Source organism: Lynx rufus, unplaced genomic scaffold (assembly GCF_022079265.1).
Source record: "Lynx rufus isolate CCGP_SWC_20201006 ecotype Redwood Valley unplaced genomic scaffold, mLynRuf1.p SCAF_5, whole genome shotgun sequence".
In the NCBI taxonomy this organism is placed as follows: Eukaryota; Metazoa; Chordata; class Mammalia; order Carnivora; family Felidae; genus Lynx; species Lynx rufus.
The window spans coordinates 103,260,854-103,276,340 of NW_025814867.1; the positions used below are offsets into that span (position 1 = coordinate 103,260,854).

At 37.1% G+C, this 15,487-nt stretch overlaps 1 protein-coding gene and 1 long non-coding RNA gene across 3 annotated transcripts in view; one reads left to right on the plus strand and one right to left on the minus strand.

Annotated features, from left to right (window-relative positions):
• The window catches only part of LOC124526272 (T-cell receptor-associated transmembrane adapter 1), a 38,616-nt gene extending 31,336 nt beyond the window's left edge, over positions 1-7,280 (minus strand). Inside the window, exon 1 of one of the 2 annotated variants that reach the window (XM_047099148.1) lies at positions 7,067-7,280. In XM_047099148.1, coding sequence (XP_046955104.1) covers positions 7,067-7,073 — 7 coding nt within the window. In that variant the 5' untranslated portion in view covers positions 7,074-7,280. The remainder of the gene's footprint in view (positions 1-7,066) is intronic. The other variant, XM_047099146.1, reaches the window with a different exon arrangement.
• A 373-nt stretch (positions 7,281-7,653) lies between these two features.
• LOC124527041 (uncharacterized) overlaps positions 7,654-15,487 on the plus strand; it is a 40,301-nt gene continuing 32,467 nt past the window's right edge. The window contains exon 1 of the long non-coding RNA XR_006965791.1: positions 7,654-7,717. This is a non-coding gene — a long non-coding RNA (uncharacterized LOC124527041). The remainder of the gene's footprint in view (positions 7,718-15,487) is intronic.

The window sequence follows — 15,487 nt, forward strand, 5'->3', positions numbered from 1 at the left end:
AAAAAAATACAGATGGCCAGCAGACACATGAAAAGATGCTCAACATCACTCATCATCAGGGAAATACAAATCAAAACCATAATGAGATACCACCTCACACCTGTCAGTGGCTAAAATGAACAACACAGGAAACAACAGATGTTGGTGAGGATACAGAGACAGGGGATCCCTCTTACACTGTTGGTAGGAATGCAAACTGGTGCAGCCACTCTGGAAAACAGTATGGAAGTTCCTCAAAAAGTTAAAAATAGAACTACCCTATGACCCAGCAATTGCACTACTAGGTATTTAGAGGTATTTACCCAAAGGACACAAAAATACTAATTGGAAGGGACACATGCACCCCAATGTTTATAGCAGCATCAATAGCCAAATTATGGAAAGAGCCCAAATGTCCATCAACTGATGAATGGATATAAAGAAGATTTGGGGTGTGTGTGTGTGTGTGTGTGTGTGTACTCAGCCATCAAAAAAAGAATGAAATCTTGCCATTTGCAGCGATGTGGATGTAGCTAGAAAGTATTATGCTAAGCGAAATAAGTCAGAGAAAGACAAATACCATATTATTTCATGTATAGGTGAAATTTAAGAAATAAACAGATGAAGATGGGGTGGGGGGAAGAGGGAGGCAAGTCATAAAAGACTCTTAACTACAGAGAACAAACTGGGGGTTGCTGGAGGGGAGATGGGTGGGGGGATGGGCAAAATGGGTGATGAGCATAAAGCAGAGCACTTGTGATGAGCACTGGGTGTTGTATGTAAGTGAAGACTCACTAAATTCTATACCTGAAACTAATATTACAGTGTATGTTAACTAACTTGAATTTAAGTAAAAACTTTAAAGAACATTTACTTTAGAAAATTTGTAATTAAAAAAAGAAGAAGAAGAAGAAATAGTCCAGTCTAGAATTATTGCATCAAATCCTATGACATACATACACTTTGGAACCTTGATCATTCAATCATGCACATGCTGAAAGGATGCAAAACTGATTTTGGAAGGAAATTTTGACCCTGCCTATAGGTTGTCCCTGGATCTACCTCTGAATGAAAGCAGAATGGGCTTTGATGGCTTTCTATTCTGGGAACATGTCCCAGTTATGTTCCCAAAATGTTTTAAGAGAATATCAAAGTGGTTTCCCTCTCAGCTGACAATCTGCCCTAAAATGGCAACAGAATACTGAACTTCAGGTTATAGTCAGAAAATAAAAATTTAAACACTGTCACTCTGTTTGTTCTCTTACATTTTGTACATTTTCTGTCTATGTTATCAGGGCAAAATAAATCTTGTTTTAAGAAAAAGAACCAGCTGTATAAAACTTGCTACTGAATTAATTATAAGAATTTTATGGACTAGAAGATATTTTTTTTTTTCAACGTTTATTTATTTTTGGGACAGAGAGAGACAGAGCATGAACGGGGGAGGGGCAGAGAGAGAGGGAGACACAGAATCGGAAACAGGCTCCAGGCTCTGAGCCATCAGCCCAGAGCCCGACGCGGGGCTCGAACTCCCGGACCGCGAGATCGTGACCTGGCTGAAGTCGGACGCTTAACCGACTGCGCCACCCAGGCGCCCCTAGAAGATATTATTTAATATGTCATTCAGTATCTCAGGTAGAAGAAGCTGAGGATCTCCTCAAGGACTGTCACATTTTTGCTCTTCTAGTTCATGTGAAAATTGCTATTGGCCATCTATCTATATGTATCATTTGATACACAATCTATCTTAAGAAAATCTCTTGGATAATATGATATACTTATTTTTTGTGACTTAATCGTATCCCTTGCTCCTTGTTTTCCTTTGTCTTGATCTATTTGGTTACCCTTTATACTGTGCTATATACGTCTATTACCCCTCTTTCTAGGGGAGAGGCGAGAAAGCAAATAAATAAATAAAAAGAATAATAGATCTCTAGAACTTATCCTTGAGAGAACTAACAATTTACCTTCTATTTAGTGTTTTTTTTTTCTTTCTAGTTCTCATAGCATCTAGTATTTAGTATAGATTCAATAAATGGTCATGGTTTGGGTAAATAAAGTAGAGCACAGTGTAAAAAGGTATACTTCAAGGCAAAACCCTTAATCTTATTTTTATAATTACACTGATTCTAGCTATAAAATATCCTATCATTTGCACAAAATTGTATTTCAATTAGAAGTTTCCCTTTATTCTTTGTAATTAAAAGGAGCACTGAAAAAGTTCTATCAGTCCATTAATTGGGACAAGAAGATAATTTGTTCTCAACTACAAAGAAACAACCAAATCAATGTCATGTGCCTACATTTTACATAAAGGGTTTAAGGAAAGTCCTGGTAATTTTCATAAAATGTGTCAGGAACAGTAAGGCCAAAACACAGGCCAAATTCTGAAGGGTAGGGTATACTTAGCATAGTTTCTGGTTTTCCTATTGATTTGAGGGGTCTGCAATTCCCTATCTAGACTTCTGTTTTCCAAGATTTTTTTCCTTGTGTAATGTGATCTGAGTTTTAAACAGGAAGCTTTTCATTTAGAAGCTTTGTTATTTCATGACATTCTTGATAGCTTTAATAGTTTTTTTTATATTTTAATTTTAAGTAATCTCTATACCCAATGTGGGGCTCAAACTTACAACCCTGAGATCAAGAGTCACATGCTATAATGACTGAGCCAGCCAGGCATCCCAGCTTTCATAATTTTTTGATTGTCAACAAATGCCCCCATTTTGAAAAACAAAAAACATACACAGATGAGAAGGTATTGAGTAGCTACATGGTGGAGATTTTCAACTTGAATGGCAGATCCATATAGATGCGAATACACATGCACACGCACTTTCATACCTCCCTTTATCCATATTCGGTATATCTCCAGATGCATGTGGATATCTGTTCAGTACAGATAATGTTTCTTACAATGCTGGATTCACAAAGTGCTCAAATATTCTTGCCCAACAAATGCAATCTTTACTATTATTATTCCATAATTATAGTTACTTTCATTTAAAAAGCTTTTATCAGTTTAAAAAGAACTCCCACACAATTTGAATTTAGCTATTACACTGTTAAAAAGCCAAAGGCCTCAAGAAGTTATTAGTGAGGCAATGACAGCTAGGAAAACCATAATTTAAGTTTCTATATAGCATTCAACTGCCAAGGGTTAATAGTAGTAGCTTTAATTATAAGACCTCTGACTCCCTTAAAGCCAAGAGTACTTGGCAGGCACTGTATTTAGAATTCACACTTGCGTGTACTCTGGAGGGAAGCCTAGCTAAAGCAAATGTATTGTCTTTCTGCTGACAGATATGACTCCTACAGAAGCCTTTATTTAAACAATTAACAACAGAAAAGCAATACATATAATGCCTTAGTTGTTTCTCCTTCAGGGAGTCTGTAACTGAGACAAGTGCATACGTTTATAGTATATAAGATATGGCTTTTCATGACGGTTTCTCTTTCTTGGCTTGCAAACTCTGTCAGAGCAGTGACCTTCTCCTTTTTGCACCCCATGAATGTGTATATCTACTTTAGACACCCCAGAAAGTTCAAAGAAAAAGTTCTGATATAACAATCCCCATGGATTCTACCTATACAGCAATTTTCTTACCGTGATGATAGTTTGGTGTGGAACTAGATGCATTCTTGATGACTCTTTGTGACACATTGTCAGTATCCACAAATCCCACCCCCCTCCCCCACCACTCACATCACAATCACCCCATCAATAAAAGGCATTAGAGTCATAGATAGAAGCACTGGAAGGGATTCTCAAATCTACTCCCAGGCTTTTGAGTAAATAAAATATTGTTTTTAATGGCAAATTTGAAATCTGTCAACCTTCAATATGTGTCTTTTGTGACCAGAGGGTTATTTGAAAAGTGGGTGGTGTATGTTGAGGAAGGACTATGATGGAGAGAGGGACGACAGCAATATACGGCATTGGAATGTCTGCTTTGAAGTGCAGAGAAAGAATGAGTGTAGTCACTTATGAGCTGTGTGACTTCTTACACATCACTGAACCTCACTAAACCAATTGTAAAGTTGGAGGTCCGATCCCCATCTGTGTGACATCAAGGTCCCTCTTTCTAGTACATCATGGTTGCTCTTCAGCAACACTTACTGAATTTGTTAGAGAGCATACATGTGGAGTGAGGTGGGGGCAGATTTTAAGACCGTGTAATTCCTCCAATACTGGGCTACTTGGCACTTTTATAATTAAACTCTAATTAGGATTGGTCAACTTGAGAAATCCTATTAAGATTGAAGTGTTGCCAAAATCCCTGCTGTTGATGAGTCTTTCTTTTCCTATATTTACTCCTTCATTTTATTTTTGTACTTACTGTTTTCTGTTGGAGAAGCACCTTGGTGATATCCTCGGAAGATGCCCTGGTTGTTGGGAATTTTCATCCAACAAAATTTTAACTACTATGTTACTTTAATGTTTTAAGAAGGCCTGTTAATTTTTTATCTCTTCTTTCTAGTTTGGGAATACTGAGAAAATTAAATGAAATTTAAAATGCCTAGAAATGTGACCAGTAATGATGCTGATGATAATGACAATGATGATGATTATTTTGTTTTTTAATTTTACAAACCCTTGGATTGAGGGTAATGATATTTATTATTAACTAGCAATTTGTGCACATTTATTTCTCAGAGTTATGATTAGTAAGTGACAATCTTTCCCGAATTGACTTTCCTTAAAATCACTGCAAACATTAACTAAATTAAATGATGAAACACATTGTCTTTGACCCATCTTTAATTTAAAGAACATCTCAGTTTAAAAGATGATTCATAAATTAGTCCTACCTAGTCTCTAAAGGAAAGGCTTACTGTCCTCAAAAAAGGAGATTGAGGCTCAAGGGAAAAGAAAACTGAGTAAAAACAATGAAAATTCTTTTTTTGAAAAACACCAATGTGTAACTAAATCGTGGCACACTCTTTAAACCAAGGGTAGCCCACAGGAATTGTTTTTGCCATTTGATTCAGCTAATACTGATTTTATGAGCATGCAGAAACACAGGAGGAATTATGATACTGGCCAATTGATTGATGCAGCGAATATAAAGCATGTAGGTAGAAGAAAAGGAAAGATTTGCATTTTTTCTTTTCATACCTCGTTTTACTTAACCAGGAATAATTTCACTTTTTCACACCTATTTTCTTTTTTAACCTCGCCTGTCTAAATGTAAAACATATTATCAGCTGACTCTCTTCTTTCACATTGTTCTCCCCCTCTCCTTTTAAGATCTGAGTCTTTAACAGCAAACATTTGGTATTTTTATCTCTTCTGTGGAATTGCAGAAGCTCTCAACTGACAATGGAGGAACTCCTATGTTACCTCTAAAGGGAAAATCTAAACTTGGAAATGGTATGAAAGAAATTTTGTCACATCTATCGTAAAATTAGAATTAAGTAATCCTGGAAATAGTTGAATGCCATATTCACTGCCTTTGGCCTTCCCACACTTCCTGAGTTCCCCAACACTATCAGCTCATGGCCACTGTTAATAGTACTGCCATGTCTGTTTTTTCCAGGGCATAGCAAAACTGCAACAATTGATTTTGTTCTTTGCTAATCTATGAACCTGGAAAAAAGTGAAGACAGGTGCGAAAATCGTATGTATCCTACGTAGGTATCATGCGATTAATCAGCTGTGTGATTAATCCAATTAATTGTTTTTAAAATTTGGCAAACCAAATATTGGAAAGCAAATTCACGGATTATATATAATATCTTTACCCTATAAGTGGCTCATACAAATTGATCTTAAAAGTATGATAAAGCACAATAATTAAGCAAAAGATGTATTCGGACAATGCACAAATTGTATGATTATAGTTTAAAAACCCATGTGAAGGTGTTCAACCTTATTTTAATCAAAGTAAGTATTATCAATAGGCTAGCATATTACACTTTTTCAGTAAAGATTTTTTTTTTTAGATGATACCAAACTGTTCAGGAGACACACGCTAGGATCAAAGTTACTTGGTAGCAGTCTTAGAAAAGTATTTTGGTAATAATGAGACTTAAAGTGTTCATAACCTCTTGCTCAGTAATTCCAACTCTAGAATTTCCAAGAAAATAACCTTTAATATAGAAAAAGCTATAGAGATTTTCAACTTTCTGTCATTTTAAATATAATACAACTGGATACAACACAGATGTCAAACAATAAAAAAACAACTAAGGAAGCTGTTATTAACCCAATGAATGTCATAGTCTGCATTCATCTAAAATGATTAGGCAGAAGTTTTCATAAAAAGGGAAGTAGCTACGTTCTAATGTTAGCAAAAAATCTAGACATATGATTTTATGTTCATTATTATTTCATGTAGGAAAAGCAAACCATATAGAATGTATAGAAATAAAAGTAGGAAGGAAATACAACATAATATCTTATAATTTTTAAGGTGATGGGAGCTGTGGAAATTTTTTTCTTTTTCATGTATATTTCATAGTTCTCCCACTTTATATGTGTGGTTTCTTTTACAACAAAAAGATTTTTATTAAAGAAATAAAAAGTATGTAAAACAATGAAAGAGGAATGAACTATCAACATGGAACAGACATCCAGCTAATCGATGGGGATTCAACCCTTGTAATCCATGCTGCAAGCAATCGAATTTTCACTGGCCTTTGCAGAATGGTCAGCTCTCTGATATTGACAATTGGATTAATGTTTGGGAAGGTAATAAAATCCCTAAACTCAAAGGAATTAGAATGTCGTTAGTACTAACCAGCTTTATAACTAAACTAAAGAGGAATACGCATGATCAACAAGTTTCTTTAAAAATAACAGATACTTTAAATGGCATAGTTATCAGTGAACACCAGTGAAAGCTACAACTAGCTTTATATTATAAAACCTCCCATTTTTTTCTTTTAAGAGAAAATAATCAACTTATATTCACTAAAATATTTCAACGTATTTTCTAATTATACTAAAGGCTATCTCACACTTTAAAAATAACATGTAAACTGATTTACTTCCCAAATGTTAAGTGGTTTTTGGATGGGGACATGGAAATTATTTAGTGAATTTATAGGCATAGGAATAGAAAAAAGAATTAAAAATACCGCTTACCTGGCATGCTTCTTTTCTCAGAGAAATCCTTATGTAACCATAAGGCAAATATATGGATTAAAAATGTTCCCACAAACTTCTTTTCCCCAGTAATGTTGCTCTGTTGCTTTAGAAGTAGTGTGCCAGTAAAACTTGTCTTTAACTGTACCTCAGTTTTCTCTCTCTTCTGTGTCTTGAAATCTTTCGTGTGTACTTTGTTCAGTTACAAACAGGAAATGTGGTGATGGAGGCTTCTAGAGTTTTGATCTGAAACCAGTACGCTCTTGAATTTTTGTGTTACGTGACAAGACCAATCTCACAAGCCTCTGCATTCTGGTATTTGGATTTCTATCAATACCTGAATCTAATTTAAAAATAATAATGAAAGCAAAGCCTGGGGGTGGATCTCCCATCTCTTTGGAGAGAATCCAGGGATCTCCTCACAAGTGAGTTCACATGGAAACAAAGTAAAACATCTGACACTAGGGAGGAAACAGTGAGAAGCCCAGGTGTGCACAGCTGTTAGCTGTGTTTTCTTTGAGGCACCATGGAGGAAAAGGGATTGGTGCTTTTTGAACATTGCTATGTTGCAGGCGCCTTCTTTACCTGGTCGCACTGGGAGACCCGGTGCCTGCCTTCTATCCTGACAACCCTCACTGCAACCAGGGTGAGGTAAGTCCCTCTGTCCAATCTAGGGCCGCTTGGCAACAAGCTCCCGCTCTCAGTGCACAACCAGTAATCTGAAGTTCCTAAATGTTGGTGTGTATAAGTATGTTAAGTGGCACTACTTTAGCATGCATATTCCTGAGCCCTACTGAATCAGAATATTTGGAGCAGAGCCCAGGAATCTGCATTTTCACAAGTTCCCCTGGTTACTTTAAAATATAGGTGTTCTGGACAGTGCTCTAAAAATAGCATGTATATGTCAATGGTGTGTTTTATTTTTACCTTTACTCAGATATAGATGATCTCGGCAGGATCTGTGAGTATGGTTTGTATGTGTTTTGGTGTACATATATTTGCTGCATATTGTGTGCCTATGCATATTTGCTCATGGATTCCCCCAGTTTTCTTTAATTATAGAAGAATGATGAGCCTGAATCCAGTTTACTACAAAAGGGGATGTACACAAACTTTAAGAACTTGAAGGAAAACTTAAAAATGAGACCTCTGACGCACAGACTCAGCACAAAATATTAAATGACATGCAGGATATCTTACTCTTGTTGATTTCTCTAAGATTCTTGGGGGCAGGGAGAGTACTGATCTAATCCATCATGAAAACCCCAGCATCGACAGTAATGTCTGGCATGCTGTTAAGTCTCAATAAATATTCTCACAAGGAGGGACTAAATAAAATAATGTTAATCTTCTGCTTTCTCCTTGCTCTATTATAGAAAACAACCTCCAAGTAATCAAAATACAGTGCTTCTTTATTCTTTGAATGGGGTTGACTAAACACAGACTTTTCCACTTCAATCACTTTCCCCCCAAATATTTCTTGTGAACCATTATTGAATCAGAATATGTAAAACGGAAAGAGACCATAGTCTAATCTAAAAAAGCATTTTCAAAATGTGTTTCATAAAACACCAGGCCTTTCAGAAATTTTGGAGAAAAAATGCTCCTTCAACAGATATATTTAGAAGAACTATTATTTTCACCTTCATGGATTCATATTAGTATATTAAAGGCTTAGGTAAGTCTTACAAAAAGTGAGCCTGAGTAACCATTTAACAGAGCTTTTTCTGAAGCTATTTGGCCAGAGAACTTTTTGTTCAGCACTACCCATTAGCAGGGTAACAGGTTGTAGGAAGCAGGCGTGGATACCCACAGACTGAGAGCTCAAGGGAGTAGAAGTCTCAGGTTCATGTAGGGAAGAGAGGACAACAAAGAATTAGAAGGATTCATTCAAGAATTAGGTAGGACACAGGACTGGAAATTTATTCAAAAGAAGAGAGCCCAGCTGTGTGGCAGTTTTGAGGGGTTGAGCTTTGGACCTAAGATGGGATAACTGGTCAGGAGGATAGAAGCCCCAGGCTCAAAAGGGAACTGTGTAGATCACCTAAGCAGGAACATGGAACCATGGGCAAAGTAGATGCCCATTTGTATTAGCTGGGGCCTCCAGAGAAAGAGAGAGAGAAGGGATCTCAATACTGGAGATTTATGTGCAGGCACCCCCTGTTAGAGCAAAAACAGTGCGGAGGGTGGAGAGAAAAGCAGCAAGGATGCCCTGATTGACCATAAAGCACAAATCCAGAAACAAGGGCATTCAGTAATTGGCTTTGGATATGAAGAAGGTCAGCTTTAGGAAGAATAATTCAGGTACAAATGCAGGAATCCTATGGTTAGCCCAGGAGGTGTATATCTCAGGATAGTCCAACAGGGAGATAGATTCAAACCAAGTGAATCAGTTTGTGACAGTACCCAAAGCTGGCTAAGGGCTTCCCTGCCCCAAGTCTGTGACCTTCCACATACCAGTCTGCAGAGATCTGGGGAAGTCAAGAGCAGAGGAGACAGGCAGAGACCAGGAAAGAGTATATCCTACTCCTTCAGGTCAATAAGGCAGCCTGTGATACATGCTGAGTGATTCCTTAATGGCTTAACAGAGTTCATGAACATGATGCATGATTGGCATCTCTAAAATAGTACAACTTAGGTTGATAAATCCAAATCACTGCACTATTTCTAATTATTGTAATATTTTTGAAAAGCAATCTGCATGACAAGGTTCCCCATTCTATAGATTTATAAAATCAGGAGATAGAGCAAGATTGTCCAAGGTCACAATTTGAAATTTGCCAGGGGGGTGGGAAGATAGCTTTTCATTAAATATAGGTGGCTGAGCACATGGAGACATTATGAGAACATAAAAAAGCCTAGGTATGGATTTATGTGTGTTATGAAATACATTAGTGAGTACAATCAGATATTTGAATGATGCCTTCATGAGTCATGTTCAAATAATAAATATATATGAGGCTTCAGTAGTACTTTTTAATGAGTTGGGTTATCAAAATGAAGTTTAGCAGATAGCTGGACTAAGCAGATCTGTCCTGACAAGCTTGAAGCAGTTAAAAATGTAGGAAATGTGAGGGGAAGGTATGTAGTTCTGATGGGCACCTGTCAAGAAGGGAGAATTTTAAGGCCAACAAAATTGAGGTCTTGTTGCCAAAAGAAAATGAAAAGTACGTCAGAATGACAGCTGCCACTCAGAGCTTACACACTCAGAAAAATGGGTCATAGAGTATAGAAAGAAGCCCAGTTTTCAAATCTCTTTTTGGATGATCATCTATATTTTATTTTAATCTTTATCACTTCAGTATATTTATTTATATCTGTATATATACACACAAATATATATTATATACACACACATACATGAATATGTATTTTAAAGTTCAAGGGGTTTCAAACCATTAACAGTAGCTACTAGCAGGGGATTACCTGGGACTTACACTTTACACTTTATAAATTTGTCTACCGTTGAAATTGTTTACAGTAACATGCACTAAATAAAATAGTTGGAATAAAAGACGCCTCCTTATTTTGAAGGCTCTTTGGAATACCTTTGTTTTATGCAAATAGAACTTATCTCTCTGTGTGATTTTTCCTTATTCTGGTAAATCATTCTTTAGCACGACTGAAGCTGGTATGCAAACCACTTTATGAAAAAAGGGGAGGGACCCTTGTCCTTCCAATTATGCTGTTGTAAATTATGAAACTATTCCAAATTAATTATGGTGTTACAATTGCATCTGATTAGACTATACTGATGATTCATATTTTCATTGACTTTACACTGTAAGATCCTCCAGAAAACAATTATTCCAGTGAAAAGTTAAAACAAGTTAAAAAACAATAGAACAATGCGTGGATTTGGCATAAGATTCTCAGCTCTTTTTATTATACTTATCATAACCCCATAGGACCAGAATTCTTGGAAAATCAAAGGCTAAAATAAAAGAGTAAATAAAATTCAGGAACAACCAGTAATGGCTAATAGGAGATACAGTCCATCTTCCTACATGTGAAAGGCTTAAGTATTCAAATTTTCTAGAAGAAAACAATGTGCCCCATTACAAAAATTTCTATGTAATGCCCTGGAGAGAGGGCTATTAGTAAAGTCAGAGCATTCTGAAAAATTTTGTTCTTACTTGAAACACAACCGGCTCAAAGTAAATCCAGGTTATTTACCCAATACAACTTTTATAGCTTTAGTGAGCTAATATACAATTTCTCTTCTCAAGAGGAGGATATACTCAGTATTTCAAAAAATTATTTCATGAGAGAAACATCCTTTTATTTTATTATTTTTTCAAAGCCTTTTGCAAGACTATTGCTCTGAGGTATGTATTTTAGGAAACACTGGATCAAGCAACTTTTCTTCTTGTTTAACTGGCTCTTCTGACCTCCTCCCACATTCAGAGCCCGGCTTACTTGAGGGACACCACAGATAATATCAACTTTACCACCTATATATGAATTTACATGTCTAGAAATGTTTTGCCTGAAATTATAAAGGGCTAAGCCCTTAAAATTCAGATGTCCCAGGACAGATAACACAGTTAGCATCCTCAGAATAACCTTCCCGGTAGGACTAGTTCTAGTGGATCTTCCACCAAATAAGACATATGGTAGACTAAATTTTGATCAAAAGACGAGATTTGAGTTGAAGACATCTCTAGAAGGTAAGCTCTAGTTGGAGGACCCTAAGAGCTAGAAACATAGAATGGGAGCAAGAACACCAAGAAGTGGTGCACCGGTCCGTGTCCTGGCTGGAAACAGATGCAACCACCAAAAGGGTTAATTGAATGAGTTTAATGAAGGAATTGTTGGCAGAGGTGCAACCTGGCCTAATGAGAAGAACAAGAGATGGTGAAACACATCCAGGTTAACAACAGAGAAAGCCATGACAACTCCTAGGCTTGAAGGTATTAGAGAAATACCCACTACTGCAACCTAGTGAAGTAAATAGCTATAAGAAAAGTAAATAGCTGCCTGACAAGAAGTATGGCTTTCGGTTAAAACAAAACAAAACAAAACAGGGGCGCCTGGGTGGCTCAGTCGGTTAAGTGTCCGACTTCAGCTCAGGTCACGATCTCGCGGTCCGTGAGTTCGAGCCCCACATCGGGCTCTGGGCTGATGGCTCAGAGCCTGGAGCCTGCTTCCGATTCTGTGTCTCCCTCTCTCTCTGCCCCACCCCGTTCAGGCTCTGTCTCTCTCTGTCTCAAAAATAAATAAACGTTAAAAAAAAATTAAAAACAAAACAAAACAAAACACACATCCATTGCTGGTCATGACCAAGCAAGAAAGGAGTTGTCGAAAAACATGCTCATTTTTTTCTTCTCTGCCCTCCAATCTCCCACCCATTTTCCTCATTAGTCAAACCCAATGATGTCAGAGAGAAAAGCAGCCCTCATGAAGTAGTCCATAGAAGTCAACCTCCCATGGGTCAAAGAGGAGTGGAGAACAAGAGCATGGATCTGGAGGGATAAATATGTGAATAAGGGGTGCTGAGAATGAACTTAATTTTAGATAGGTATTATCTGTCCTGTCAGACATGGACTTTATAATTTAAAATTTTTTTTTTTTTCAACGTTTATTTATTTTTGGGACAGAGAGAGACACAGCATGAACGGGGGAGGGGCAGAGAGAGAGGGAGACACAGAATCGGAAACAGGCTCCAGGCTCCGAGCCATCAGCCCAGAGCCTGACGCGGGGCTCGAACTCACGGACCGTGAGATCGTGACCTGGCTGAAGTCGGACGCTTAACCGACTGCGCCACCCAGGCGCCCCTAACATGGACTTTATAATTTTATAAGTAGGTTTATTCTCCACAGTACAGAAGTGTAAATAAGAGCAATTAATTTCAAGATTTTCAACTATATTCTTTAGGACAATTTTATTGACCCTAAAATAATACTTGAGATATCCTAAATAATATTAAGTTGGTTCTTCCAAAGTAAAACAAAACTAAGGATAAAAGCAAGTATAAAGGGGGAAAATGCCTAAAACCACCATCTGAAAATTAAGAAATGCTTGTTCCTAGAAAATTACTACAGTTTCAGGTAAGAATGGTAGCAGTCCATGGTCTTCTGGCCTCAGCTGCTCTCTTTTCCTGTCTTCTTCATCCTTTGTTGCTGTGTAGCTTATTGGCCTAAAAATGGCAGAAAAACCAACAGCTTTAAAACCAGGGTGGCAGAATGATTTAGGGTGAGGGGGAGGGGAAGAGAAGAGCAAGGGGAAGGGGAAGGATGGGTGTGAAAGCCTCAACGTTGCTGTCTAAAAGTGGAGCCTCATTTCGGAATGAATGGGGAAAGCCCACAACTTTGCAAGTCCAAGATTGCAGGCCTGGTTTAGGACAATGATCTTCCAGACAAAATTTAACAGTGAAAGCCATAACAGTGCTGAGAGAAACTCTCCACTCATCCCTGCCTGTCACTTAACCATGGACGCATGGTGTTGGGGAGACCTAAGAAGGACCAGAGAAAAATGAAAGCCAAGGTAGATATGAGAGGTACCTACAACTTTGAAGGTGTTCTTCAACACACACATACTTCAAACAAGGAAGCCTTAGAAAATTAACATGTCGCTCAAATCATGGTGGGCCACTCAACTATGCAGACAGGGGAATGGGGGAGTACAAGGAAGGAATGCAAAGAAATGAAAACAAAGCAAAACAAAAAACCTGAGCAGACACATTGTCAGCTTCAGAGGAAGAGAGAATCTGCAATTTAAGTTCAGGCAATTTACTAAAACAAACAAAGAAGGAAACAACAAAACCCCACAATGCAGTGAGCCTTAGAAAAATGAAACAGTGGGGTGCCTGGGTGGCTCAGTGGGTTAAGCGGCCGACTTCGGCTCAGGTCATGATCTTGCGGTCCGTGATTTCGGGCCCCGCGTCGGGCTCTGTGCTGACAGCTCGGAGCCTGGAGCCTGTTTCAGATTCTGTGTCTCCCTCTCTCTGACCCTCCCCCGTTCATGCTCTGTCTCTCTCTGTCTCAAAAATAAATAAACGTTAAAAAAAAATTTTTTTTTAAAAAAAGAAAAGAAAAATGAAACAGAATGCATAAGGGCTATAATATATTATCTAAAATTTTTATTTTCACATAACCATTACAAGATTTACAAGAAATAGAAGAGTGCAAGCCATACTCAAGGGGGAAAAAAAGCAGTCAGTAGAAATTGGCTTTTGGAAACCAAGATGAAAGAACCAAATGGAAATTCTAAAGTTGGAAAGTATAATAACTGAAATTTAAAACTGCACTAGGTGAGCTCAACAGCAGATTTGAAACAGTAGAGGCCTTAATTAAAAGATATATCACAATAGAAATTATCTAATCCAAAGAACAAAAATAAAAGAGATTGAAAAAAAAAAAGGAATAGTCTCAGAGATCTGTAGGACAATTTCAAGAATTCCAGCGTATATTTATTAGGACTCATTCAAAGAGAGGAGAGAAAGGAGAAAATTATTTTAAAATATAATGGCTGAAAACTTCCCATTTTGATGAAAAACATTTATTTCCAGACTCAAGAAGCTCAGTGAACACCAAGTAGATACACACATAAAAGAAAGTGCAACTATACACATTACATTCAAATTCCTGAAAACCAAAGAAAAGAGAAATCCTGAAAGTAACAAAACAACTCATTGTGTAGAAGGGGACAACAACGTGATTAATAGTTAACTTCTTATAAAAAAAAAAAAGTGGAGGCCACAAGAAGAAGGGGTGACATTTTTAATGTGCTGAGAAAAAAAAAAGTCAACCAAGAATTCTATAACCTAGTGAAATTATCATTAAAAGAACAAAAGCAAAATAAAGACAGCCTCAGATGAACAAAAATGGATAGAATCAACTGTTAGCAGACCTGACTTGGAAAAACTAGGGAAGTCCTTCAAGCCAAAGGGAAATGACACCAGATAGTAACTCTGATCTGCAGGAAGGAATGGAGGTCACCAGAAATATGTGAGCAAGTGAAGACTATGTGTGGGCATGTATAATTTTTTTTCTTTTCCTTCCTTAATTTTTTTAACATCAGAACATTATTTAAGCTCATAATTCTAACACAGTATTATTAGGTTTATAATATGCATGAAGGTTTTATGTATGTGACAACAACACAAAGGAGTGGGGAGAGATGAAGTGGAGTTGTGCCAGTAGGCTATATTTCATTGAAATTAAGTCTGTGTTAGCTTTAAGTGAATTGTGAGAGTTAAAGATGAATATTTTAACCCCTAGAGCAACTAACAACAACAACAAATCTCAATACATCTAAAATATTTGGGAATTAAAATAGCATCCAAAAAGTTTTTTTAACACAAAAGATAGTGGAAGAATAGAGGAACAAAAAAGAAATGAGCTAGGTAGAAAACAAATAGCGCAATAGTAGGTATAAATCAACTGTATCAATAATTACATTAAACAGGAATGAGCTGAA